Below are 13,133 nucleotides of genomic sequence, written 5' to 3'. Positions count from 1 at the left end.
AAATGAACACAGAGAAGGAAACCAATCAACAAAACTAACAGGCAACCAACAGAATGGGAGAAGATATTTGCAAATAACATATCAGATAAAAGGTTAGTATCCAAAATCTATAAAGAAATTAACAAACTCAACACCCAAAAAACAAATAATCCAGTGAAGAAATGGGCAAAAGACATGAATAGACACTTTTTCAAAGAGGACATCCAGATGGTTCACAGACACACAAAAAGATGTTCAACATCACTCATCATCAGGGAAATACAAATCAAATCCACAATGAGATATCACCTCACACTTGTCAGAATGGCTAAAATGAACAACTCAGGAAAGAACAGATGTTGGCAAGGATGCAGAGAAAGGGGAACCCTTCTGCACTGTTGGTGAGAATGCAAACTAGTACAGCCACTCTGAAAAAGTGTCGGCTCCTCAAAAAGTTAAAAATTGAACTACCCTATGACCTAGCAAATGCACTACTAGGTATTTATCTAAAGGATACAAAAATGCTGATTTGAAGGAACACATGCACCCCAATGTTTATCGCAGCACTATGAACAATTGCTCAAATGTCCATCGACTGATGAATGGATACAGAAGATGTGGTATGCGGTGGAATACTACTCAGCAATGAAAAAGAATGAAATCTTGCCATTTGCAACAACATGGATGGAACTAGAGTCTATTATGCTAAGTGAAATAAGTCAGTCAGAGAAAGATATTGTATGATTTCAAATGTGGGATTTGAGAAGCACAACCAATGAACATAGGAGACGGAAAAATAAGACAAAAACAGAGAGGGAGGCAAACCACAAGAGACTCTGAAATACAGGGAACAAACTGAGGGTTGCTGTGGGGAGAGCAGGTGGGAGGATGGGTTAAATGGGTGATGGGCTCATCACTTGGGATGAGCACTGGGTGTTATATGGAAGAGATGAATCACTTCAGGGTTCTGCTCCTGAAGCCAAGACTACACTCTATGTTAACTAATTTGAATTTAAATTGTAAAAAAAAAGAAAAGAAAGAAATGAAGTACTGATACATCCTACAACATGGATGAATATTGAAAACATAATCTACATGAAAGAAACCAGTGACAAGAGATGATATACTCTATGATTCCATTTATATGAAATGTCCAGAAGTAAATCTACAGAGACAGGAAGTGGATTAATAGTTGGTTAGGGCTCAGAAGTTGGGGGGAAATGAGGAGGGACTATTAATGAGTATGGCGTTTCTTCATGGAGTGATGAAAATGTTCTAAAATTGACTGTGGTGATGACTGCACAACTCTGTCAATACACTAAAAAGCACTGAATTGTACAGTTTAGGTGAATTGTATGATATGTGAATTTTATTTCAGTAAAGCCGTTAGCAAATAACATCATTTCTGGATGGTGAATTTTTATTTTCTTACTTACATCCTTTTGTAATTTATAAATTTTTGGTATGACTAAAACTATTATTTTTTTAAGTCAAAGGGAAAATTAATTATTTTTCAAAGTTCTCCTTGTGAGAATTATAATGATATTATACTGGGGATTGAGAGGAAGTTGCCACTTGGATTCATTTCATTATTCATTCTTTAAAAAAAATTTTTTTACACATTTATTTATTTTTGAGAGACAGAGAGAGACACAGCACAAGTGGGGGAGGGGCAGAGAGAGAAGGAGATACAGAGTCTGAAGCAGCCTCCAGCCTCCAAGCTGTCAGCACAGAGCCCAATGCGGGGCTCAAACAAACTGTGAGATCATGACCTGAGCTGAAGTCAGATGCTTAACCAACTGAGCCACCCAGGCGCCCCTAATTATTCATTCTCTAAACACCTACTATGTGTTCCAGGAATTGTCCCGGCATGAGAAAAGCTCTAACTCCAAGTCAATAAATTACATCAAGTTAATACAGATAAGACTCCTCTATTAACTTCAGAAGATAAATTATACATCAATACCATCACTGCTTTACCTGCTTTAATATAACCAAAGGTTATATTCAATTATGTTAAAAAGTATCAGGAAATTCCCTCTTCATTAAAATAATCTGTTTCCAAATTTTAAAACTCATTTTAATCGAAAAACAACAACAATGCAACACTTCATAGTTTGATATAAGAAAAGACATACCAAAAATTCAGTTAGCAACAAGGGGTAATAGCTCAAAAACAATGAGAACCATTTCTTTAAGCTACTTTTTTGACTATCAGGGTAATCATAACAAGAATTTTTATGTAAACTTTTACCAAGATTAAAACAAGTCAAAAGAATTCCTTGGAAACAGTTTGTCCTGAAGTTGAACATAGACTGAAAATGCGGAAGAGGAGGAATGGGCTATTTCAAGCAATGGGTTATTTCAGCGACATCTGGCTAACACCCATCAGCTAAAAACTAAATAGTGAATCAATCTCCAGGGATAGTAATATCAAAAGGTGCTGGCAGAAGTGGCCTCATCTAAATTCTTAATTAGGAGAGTAAAACAAGGCATCGGTATTTTGAAAAACTTCCCTGGCTCTATATTAAGTGCAGCCAGGCTTAATAATCATCACATGAAGCAATACTCCTCAAAGGAAAACAAAAAAAGACAAACCTGTTCTATAATTTAAATATTAGAGACAATGTAGCAAATACTTTGGAGGGAGAAAAACTTGAGAGCAAGGAGACTACATACACTAATGATACTCCAAAAGTCTAGTGGAGACATGTGGGCTTAAACCAGGGAAGCAGAAAGCAAAATGGCTCGGGTCAAGCCTATAAAATAGAAACTACAGAACGTAACGACCAAATGGTTGTGGAAAATGAAGGGGGAAAAAAAGGCAAAAGTGACTCCAAGGTCTCAAACAGTAACCAGATTGCCAATGATGCCATTAACCAAAGAATGGAAGATAAAAGAGAAATTAGTTTGAAAATTAAAGAGTTAATACAGAAAAGGTTCAAGGGGCTGTAAGGTTTTGTAATGTTATTTGTAAAGTTCTACTAAAGTTGGATTTTGAGCACATCTACTAAAATATTTTGTAATGTTTACTAAAGTTGGATACTATGCACATTCGTTTTACTATTCTTTAAAAATTGAACAAATATCACAAATTCAAGTCGAAACAAGGAGTCAAAAACTCCTATGTGTCATATAGTAATAATGAAAAACATAAAAAAAAAAAAAAAAAAGGAAAGTGGAGGTAGTAAGTTTGGTTTTGGACCTACTGAATTTCCTGAAACTAAAGAACTATATCACTCATGAGACCGAAGTTACAGGAAAAAACAAGAGAAATTACATAAGTTTGGAAATGGCTAGCATACAAAGATAATGCCATAAAAGCCATGGATGTAGATAAGGATTCTCAAGGAGAGACTGTGAAAGGCCTTTTGGGTTCCAGGAATGGCAAAGAACCAACAAAAAGTAGTCAACTAAAAAAAACTGAAAATAATTACCAGGGATAGAAGCCCTTACGAATTCCTTTCCCTCTCCAAAAGCATACAGAAGAAAATCAATTTTTTTTAAAAGCTACCACTTATATTTATCTTAGTAAATTCCAGTGGCAGATCCAGAATTTCCAGTTAGGTGGAATTAAAGGAAAGATCTTTTAGAAGAAGGGCTTGAAGATGCTTTTATTAAATTAGAAAATACTAACTGACCACATGAAAACATCGAGAGAAAGAGTTTTAAGGGAAATAATTCCTCTCCCCTTTGGCACCAACACTTCTATATTCTAGACACTGCCTAGAATAGTTCACCTAATCTTTCATCTCCATAATAAGTTATTAGTTAGATGAGGAAACTGAGGCTGGATTGGACTAGCAACCTCCTCAGGCTCACAGATCCCCCTGAGCAATCTCATCTGTGTTCCCTTAGCTGTCAAGGCTCTTTATAACTTTCTAGACTTTCTCATTACTCATCTTGCTCTACTGTTAGCTCCTCAATGACAGTATTTTGTGTCATTAATTTCTGTATCCCTACAGATAGGAATAAGTAAATATTCTGCTGAATTAAGCATATGAAAGAACTAGGTGAGAAAAGCATCAAGAAAGCCAAGAGGGGAAAGAGTTTCAAGAAAGTGTCAAATGTACAGAGAGAGCAATCAGTATACCTGAAGTCACCACTGGCATTGAACTGATATCCCGTATTATTTACTGAACGCCTACTATATGCAGTACAATATGTTAAGCACAAAGGACAAGGAAAAATAAAATCTGGTACACGGCAAAGGTTTTCGGAGAAGTAGCTACATCTAAATTCTTCATCAGGAGAGCAAAGCAAAGAGCCAGGCCTGTAATTGCCTACATCTAATTTGGCTCGGGTAAATCTGGACAACTTAAAAGGGTCACAGTGCATCCTTTAATAAAACTTCTGACAGGGCACACGACAAGAAAAAGGGCCAGTGCACCTTAGTCTCGGTGATGAGAGTCGATGGCCAGAGAAGCCGACTCTTTCTGGAGTCTCTAGCCCCCAAGCCGAAATGAGACTGCCCCTAGCTGCCAGTCCGTGGTCGGGGGCGGGAAAAAGCAAGACACTTACCGCAAAAGGCACCGCTATCGCTGTGGCCCAAAGGGCCGGGGATTCCTTCGCGAGGCCCCTGCGCCGTGGGAGGAAACCAAGAAAAGCAGGGATCAGACAGACAGGTGCGATCCCACAGCCCGACTTCACAAACTATACAAACTAGGGCTCCAGCGCCCAGCACCGCGACGCCAACTCCCACCAGCTGGAAGACCGACGATTGCCACCGAACCTTCCGCCCAATGGGGAAACGTCACCACTCGGCGAAGTCCAGCCTCTCATGAAAAGGATACACTTCCGCTTCCGGGGCACCTGCCGAGTTCTTTCAGTGTTTTTACTGAAAGGGTTTATTGAGATGTTTCTTTGCTTCGACTGGCTTTTGGACATTCCGTTTCCTATTGCCCAATCACTGCGGCAGCAAAGTGGCAAGGTAGGATGCTCTCTAAGGATGCGATCTCGGGAAAGAATTCCGGCCTCGAGAAGTCAGCTTAAGAAAAAGTGACTGGACTGTGCACTGCCAGCTGAGACGGGAATAGTGAGAGATGGAGGTGCGATTCAAAGTAGGGTTTCCTCCCCAGGCGCATGTGAGAACACCAAAAAGGGGCGGGGCTTAGGGATTTCGCTGCCTAGCGAGGCGGGTTCCGCGGTGTCGGATGTGGTGTGTAGACAGCTCTCCGCTTGCGCGTGCGCACTACGAATCTTCACTGGTGGTGGTTTCTGCTCTAAGATGGAATTCCGCTCCGCGCGCCAAGCAATAATGCAGCTGCTACATACTGTGGCTCCGGCAGACCTCCCAGCGCTGCTCGAGTGGATGAGAACTACCCGTAAGCGACCAGAGCCATACCCAAGTGGTTGGGGCAAGGATAGGTGCTGACCTTGGGGACCTAAGACAGCATGAGGCCGAAAGCCTCCTAGGGGTCGCTGTGCTGGTCTCTGCTCTGCTATAGGAGAGGCTGACGGGGGGCACAGCTCAAAGCTTAACAGGTTCAGAGTCCAGTTTGGAACAGGGTGCAGGAAGACCTGGCTCTGGGTTGTATGTGATTGTGCTGCAGACTTCAGGCAAGCCACTAGAGGCTCTTTTCTGAAGGAAAAGAAGGCGTGGAGGGTTTCGCCCACCCCACCGCCATTACTCCCACGAATTTGTGATTACCAGGAAGGTTAGTTACTACCTGAAGAAGCACTTTGCAAAAGATGTTTCATGCTGTGGGGCAGGAAGCTTTTACCCTGCAAGCAAAATTACCTGTAGCTAGTGCAATGATTTCCGCAATTGTAAAATGGACCATCAATTTAACAGCAGTTTTTTCGGGGCGAGGGAAGGGAGAGAGTGGGGGTGACGTTTTTGATTTTAAGCTGTTCATAAAATTAATAATACAAAAAAGCACAACTTAGAATCGGGGAAATGTGGCGATTAGGTCAATTTATTGAAGAATGGTTAGATCTGGTTTGGCAAAGTGAAGCCTGTTGAAAGCAAAGATAATAGGATATTCCTTGTTTGAGAACAATGCCAAAAAAAACCATGCTGCCTCTATACCTCTGAACATTGATTCCCATGTTTATTTTCATCCAGACTCAATGACTTGAAATATTCATGTGTGCTAATAACTTCCAAACTTGACTTCTTCCTAGAACTCTCTTTCTTTGTGATGCTATTAGTCAGTAGGTTTGGGTATTTTTATTATTATTACACATTTGGGGGGATCATTTCAGATGCCAAACTGAAATTAACTTGGAAAACTGTTCGTGAGTTAGCTTGGAAAGTAGAGAAAACCAGACAGGTAGATTCAATATAGGAATTGCTGAGTCAAAATATGCTGAGTCTCCTCATTTAAATCTTGTATTGCCAGTTTTATCTATCATATCCCAATTGATTATAAAACAGTAGTAGTTTCTGTTTGTTTTTTTCTGCATTCTTCAGCACATCTTTTATTCCCAAAACCCCGGAGAGCCTACAAAAATGCCACCTACTGCCTGGTTCTGGCATTTGCACTAAGATATTCTTATCCTCAAGAGTTCAGTCTTGTGGAACCATTTGTAATCTAAATCTCCAGTTTTAGAGATATCAGTTGAAAACTCCATTTTTCAAAATCAGGAAAACTTGCAAGCGTGTTTTGGGTGATAATTTTGTAAACAAGAAGACCCAATGTCACTGGCTTTAGAGTACATTTTTCCTTTTTTTTTTTTTAATATTTTATTTATTTTTGAGAGAGATATAGAGACAGCTTGAGCAGGGGAGGATCAGAGAGAGGGAGGCACAGAATCTGAAGCGGGCTCCAGGCTCTGAGCTAGCTGTCAGCACAGAGCCCGACGCGAGGCTGAACCCTCTAACCGTGAGATCATGACCTGAGCGGAAGTCGGACGCTCAACCGACTGAGCCACCCAGGCGCCCCAATTTTTCCTTTTTTAAAAAGCTCTTTCTGTGCCTTTCTCCAGCAGATCCTGCAGTCAGAGTTGAAGCAATTTTTTAAATGATTTAGAAAACAACAATGAATTTTTGAGAATGTTTATTAACATGAATATTTACAAAATGAGGGTATCGCTTTGCTTTAAATGGAGTGTTTTAACATAAATCTTAAAAAACAACTTATTAGTATACCATTTTTAGGTGGTAAAATACACATAAGAAAAATTACCGTTTTAAGCTATTTTTAAGTGTACAGTTCAGTGACATTGCATACATTTACATTGTGCAACCATCACATCTATCTCCAGAACTTTCTCATCTTCCCAAGCTGAAATTCTAAGTATACTTTTTTATGAAGTGGCCCTAAATAGAGCGCAAAAGATTCTTTCAATCAACCATTTTTTATTTTCCTAATTCATTTCCTTCTTCTAGGAAAAAAATGATCTTTTATCTCTAGCATTAAGTCACTTGCATAATATGTTATTTGTATGACATTTTCTTAGACATTTAGTAAGTATAATTTCCTTGAATTTTTATAATATTCAGTGGAATAGCAAGAGACAATAATAGGCTTTGAGTATGGCTTTAGTTTTGAGTTTCATAGAGTTTATTGAAACTAAAAAGCATGCTAACAGATAAAATCATAATCGTTTTAGATACACAAAAGGAAAGATAAACTTTTTTAAAGTTTATTTGTTTTTGAGAGAGAAAAAGAATGAGTAAGGGAACGGCAGAGAAAGAAGAGGACAGAGGCTCCAAAGCAGGCTCTGCGCTGATAGCAGAGAGCCCGGCACAGAGCTCAGACCCACAAAGCATGAGACTATGACCTGACCTGAAGTCAGACACTTTAAAGACTGAGCCACCCACGCACCCCTAAATAATATTCTTGGTTCTGAAGGAATAGTGGGAGTATCACACCAAGACCTGCGGTCATTTAGGATCAGACTGGTAGCTTGGACCAGGCCAGAGCCAAGCACATGTCAATGCCTGATAAACTGAAGATATAGAAAAAATAAAGATGGGAGCCTACATTTTACCTTGGTACAGCTTAGACCAAAGATCTAAGAAACAAATGAATACCAATGTAGGAAGAATAAACCAAGTCTGAGGGGCAAAGATTCCCCCCCCCCCCGCAAATAAATAAATAAATAAATGGAGTGAAAAATACAGCAGCACCTCAGCTAATTGGTTCCTATCTTGTGGCAGAGCATCTCTTCTCTTCTATTTCCTGTATGTATATAAAGTGGGCTCTTGATCTAGATTTCCAAGTGTAGGAGAGTGACTAATCCATTAAGTGAGGAGAGCTGAGAGCCAGAACTGCAACTGGGACCCTCATTAAGCATATTAAAAAAAAAAAAAATACATTGAAACAGCTATCTGTTAACAAATGCTATTCTGAAGCCACCAAATTTTCTTGGATCTGTAAATACAAATGAGGAAGTCAAACGCACAGCCCAAAAGAGTTTCTATTAAGAGTCAAATTATAAAGGATAGAAAATTAGGTTTTGCTCTAAGAAAATTAACAAAATTATCAAGAAATATTTAATGCTTAAAGAAGATAACAGTAGGTGACTAGAAGCTTCACTGTATCCTATATTTTAGGTATATCTTAACGGACCAGAAGTGGACCTGTTTGTGAGCGGCAGCTACAGAGCTGTTAGAAGTTCTTTGAAATTCCCACAAATCTAAAAAGCAAAGCCTGGCTTATAGTTACATTTGTCAGACAGTATACCTCTTCAGTTCCATATTGCATTACCACTGAGGAAGTATCAATATAACAAAGATATTCCAATCTTTACTGAAACCAAATGAATTTATGAGGTAACAAAAATAATTGTTTTTTTCAAAAGCTAACAACGTGTACTCAGCAAATTGGTACCTCTTTTTTAAATTGATACCTCTTAAAATTTTTCTGTCAAATAAGAAGAATTATACTTTTGGAGCATCTGGATGGTTGGGACATCATCAGATGGGTTAAGCATCTGACTTTTAATTTTGGTGCAGGTCATGATCTCACAATTTGATTTGTGAGATGGAGTCAGCACAGAGTCTGCTTGGGATTCTCACTCCCTGCCCCTCCCCCATTTGCATGCACATGCACTCTCTCCCTCAAAATAAATAAACCTGAAACAACAACAAAGAAAGAATTATACTTTTCTCTCTAAAGTACTTTTGTCCTTTGGGTCACCTGGGTGGCTCAGTCAGTTGAGCATCTTACTCAGGGTATGATCTCACAGTCTGTGAATTGAAGCCTGGCATCAGGGTCACTGCTGTCATCACAGAGCCCACTTTGGATCCTCTGTCCCTCTTTCTCTCTCTGCCTCTCACTCCCTCACACTCTCCCTCTGAAAAATAAATGAAACATTTTTTAAAAAGAGAGGATAAAGTACTCTTGTACTTTAATATATTGTTGTCTTTAAAATGAGCATGATATATAAAAAGGATAATATAATACATCATGAACAAGTGGGTTTATCCCAAGAATGCACTATTAGTTTAACATTATAAAATCAGGGGCGCCTGGGTGGCTCAGTCAGTTAAGTGTCTTGACTCTTAATTTTGGCTCAGGTCACAATCTCACGGTTCAGGAGATCAAGCCCTGCATCGGGTTCCACACTGACAGCACAGAGCCTGCTTCGGATTCTCTCTCTCTCTCTCTCTCTCTCTCTCTCTCTCCCCCCCCACTTGTGTGTTCTCTTTCCTCTCTCAAAGTAAACGCTTTTTAAAATAAATGAATAAAACATTATAAAATCTATGTAGTTCACCATATTCAGTAAAAAGGAAAACTATTATTATCTCAATAGACCAGGGAAAGCATTTGACACTAACACCTCTTCCTGATAATAGCCCTCATCAGACTAGGAGTAGAAGGGAACATTATCAACCTGATAAAGGGCATCTGTGAAAAATCTACAGCTAACATCATTCTTAAGAGAGGGAGGACTGAGTTTTTTCCTCTAAGATCAGAAATGACAAGGATGTGCACTCATCACCACTATCCAACATCATAGTACAGCTTCTAGTCAGTACGATATGGCAAGAAAAAGGGGAGGAGGGAGGCATTTCAATTAGGAATGAGCGAATGGATGAACAAACTGTGGTATATTTTTATAATGGAATACTACTTGGCAAGTAAATGGAAAGAAGTATTTGCAGAACAACATGGATAAATTATACTGAGTGAAAGCAGCCATACTAAAAAAGACTATACCACATGATTTCATTTATCTATAACTAGAAAACGCGGACTCATCTATAGTGATAGAAGATAGATCTCTGGCAACTGAGTAAGTGGAGGGATTGGAGAAGGATTACAAATGGGCAAAAGGAAACATTTGGGGGTGACAGATATGTCCACTATCTTAATTGTAGTGATAGTTTCATGAGTGTGTCCATATGACAAAGTATATATAATTATACACTTTAAATATGGATAGTGTATTTGTACAAATTCTTCTACAAAACTTTTTACAAAATGGCCACAAGTTCTTTGACCCTCATTCCATGAGAGGTCTGATCTGTATTCTCTACCTTGAAACCTGGAGGGGCTCTGTGACAGCTTTGGCCAATAGAATATGGCAGAAGTGACACTATGTCACTTTCAGATCCAGATCAGACTTAAGAAACCAGCAACTTCTACTTTCTTTCTCTTGGAATGCGTGATCTGGGAGAAGTTAACCATCATGTATGTAGTCTGACTACCTTGAGATTATCAAATTTTCAGGAATCCCCAGCTAGCCTACAGAGAGCAAGATGCTCAACCAGGCTGTAATTGTTCTTGCCATCCTAACCTAGCCACCAGACATGTGAGTAAAGAAGCCATCTGAAATGCCCAGTCCAGTCAAGCCTTTCTTATAAATAACATTGCTGTGAACATTCATGTGCAGATTCTTGTGTTAACATAAGTTTTCATTTCTCTGTGATAATATTCAAGAGTGCAATTGCTGGGTCATATGGTAAGTGCATTTTTAGTTTTCTAGAAACCATCAAACTGTTTTTAAGAGTGGCTGAACCATTTTTATGTTTATACAAACAATATATGAGTAATCAATTTCTCTACATCTTCGCCAGCATTTCGTATTAGCAGTATTTTTTCTTTTTTTTAATATTTATTTTTGAGAGAGAAACACACACAGAGCATGAGTGGGGGAGAGGCAGAGAGAGAGAGAGGGATACACGGAATCTGAAGCAGGCTCCAGGATCCAAGCTGTCAGCACGGAGCCTGATGCGGGCCTCAAAGTCACAGACTGCAAGATCATGACCTGAGCCAAAGTCAGATGCTTTTACCGACTGAGCCAGCCAGGTGCCCCAGTCAGTACTTTTTTTTTTAATGTTTAAGTATTTTGAAAGTGAGAGACAGAGGGCAAGCAGAGAGAGGGGCTGAGGCTATCAGCACAGCGCCTGACATGGGGCCTGGACCTGAGTCAAAATCAAGATTCATACACTTAACTGACTGAGCCACTCAGGCACCCCATCAGTATTTTTTATGTTAGCCATTCTGTTAGTTGAGTGATGTATCATTAGCTTTTAATTTCCATTTCCATAATGGTGTTGAACATCTGTTCATGTGTCTATTTGCCATTTCAGTATCCTCTTTGATGATATACCTGTTCATATGTTTTGCCCAATTTTAATTGCATTTTTTCTATACTGTCATTTTGAGAGTTCTTAATGTATTCTAGGTATAAGCCCTTTGTCAATTTATATATGGTTTGCAAATATTTTCTCCCAGTCTGTAATTTGTTCCTCTTAACAGAGTTTTATTTTACTTATTTTTATTTATTTATATTTTAAATTTAAACCCAAGTTCATTAATATATACTTATTTTTATTTATTTATATTTTAAATTTAAACCCAAGTTCATTAATATATAGTGTAATAATGATTTTAGAAATAGAATTAGTGATTCACCACTTACATCTAACACCCAGTGCTCATCCCAGCAAGTGCCCTCCTTAATGCCCCTCACCTGTTTAGCCCATTCACCCACCCAACACCCCACCAGCACCCCTCAGTTTGTTCGTGTATTTAAGAGTCTCTTATGGTTTGTCTCCCTCTCTGTTTTGAGCTTATTTTGCTTCCCTTCCCTGTGTTCCATCTGTTTTGTTTCTAAAGTCCACTTATGAGTGACTGTTTATTTGTCTTTCTCTGACTTATTTTGCTTAGCATAATACACTCTAGTTCCATCCACATTGTTGCAAATGGTAAGATTTCATTCTTTCATTCATTCTTTTTGATCGCTAAGTACTATCCTTGTGTGTGTGTGTGTGTGTGTGTGTGTGTATGCGTGCGCGCGCGCCACATCTTCTTTATCCATTAATCAGTCAATTGACTTGGGCTTTTTCCATACTTTAGCTATTGTCTATAGTACTGCTATAATCATTGCGGAGCATGTGACCCTTCGAATCAGCATTTTTGTAACCTTTGGATAAATACCTAGTAGTGTCTTTGCTGGGTCATAGGGCAGTTCTATTTTTAATTTTTTGAGGAACCCCCATACTTTTTTCCAGAGTGGCTGCACCAGTTTGCATTCCCACCAGCAGTGCAAAAGAGATACTCTTTCTCTGCATCCTCACCAACATCTACTCTTTGCCTGAGTTGTTAATATTAGCCATTCTGACAGGTATGAGGTGGTATCTCATTGTGGTTTTGATTTGTATTTCCCTGATGATGAGTGATGTTGAGCATCTTTTCGTGTCTGTTTGCCATTGGGATGTGTTCTTTGGAAAAGTGTCTATTCATGTCTTCTTCCCATTTATTTGTGAATTATTTGTTTCTTTGGTGGTGAGTTTGATAAGTTCTTTATAAATTTTGGATACTAACCCTTTTTCTGATATGTCATTTGCAAATGTCTTCTCCCATTCTGTCAGTTGCCTTTTAAATTTGCTGATTGTTTCCTTAGCTATGCAGGAGGTTTTTATCTTGATGAGGTCCCAGTAGTTCATTTTTGCTTGTTTCCCTTGTCTCCAGAGACATTCCAAGTAAGAATTTGCTGTGGCCGAGGTCAAAAAGTTGTTGTCTGTGTTCTTCTCTAGGATTTTGATGGCTTCCTATCTCACATTTAGGTCTTTCATCCATTTTGAATTTATTTTTGTGTTTGGTGTAAAAGAATGGTCCGGGTTCATTCTTCTTCTGCATCTCGCTTTCCAGTTTTCCCAACACCAGTCGCTTAAGAGGATGTCTTTTTTTCCATTGAATATTCTTTCCTGCTTTGTGAAAGATTAGTTGGCCATACATTTGTGGGTCCACTTC

General features: G+C 38.9%; 2 protein-coding genes across 4 annotated transcripts in view; one reads left to right on the top strand and one right to left on the bottom strand.

Moving 5' to 3' along the window:
* SRP54 (signal recognition particle 54) overlaps positions 1 to 4,717 on the bottom strand; it is a 44,327-nt gene extending 39,610 nt beyond the window's left edge. For both annotated transcript variants that reach the window (XM_039256987.1, XM_039256986.1), the window contains exon 1: positions 4,501 to 4,717. The gene's annotated coding sequence lies outside the window, so the exon portion shown is untranslated. The remainder of the gene's footprint in view (positions 1 to 4,500) is intronic.
* A 77-nt stretch (positions 4,718 to 4,794) lies between these two features.
* LOC120248592 overlaps positions 4,795 to 13,133 on the top strand; it is a 40,163-nt gene continuing 31,824 nt past the window's right edge. The window contains exon 1 of one of the 2 annotated variants that reach the window (XM_039256980.1): positions 4,795 to 5,027. Coding sequence is in view for 1 of the 2 variants with exons in the window: in XM_039256979.1 (XP_039112910.1) it covers positions 5,207 to 5,303 (97 nt within the window). In the remaining variant the exon portion in view is untranslated. Of the gene's footprint in view, positions 5,028 to 5,156; positions 5,304 to 13,133 lie in introns of those variants that run through there. The other variant, XM_039256979.1, reaches the window with a different exon arrangement.

This window comes from Hyaena hyaena, unplaced genomic scaffold (genome assembly GCF_003009895.1).
Source record: "Hyaena hyaena isolate Hyena2069 unplaced genomic scaffold, ASM300989v1 scaffold_599, whole genome shotgun sequence".
NCBI classification, from domain to species: Eukaryota; Metazoa; Chordata; class Mammalia; order Carnivora; family Hyaenidae; genus Hyaena; species Hyaena hyaena.
This window is presented reverse-complemented; position numbering and strand designations above follow the sequence as displayed.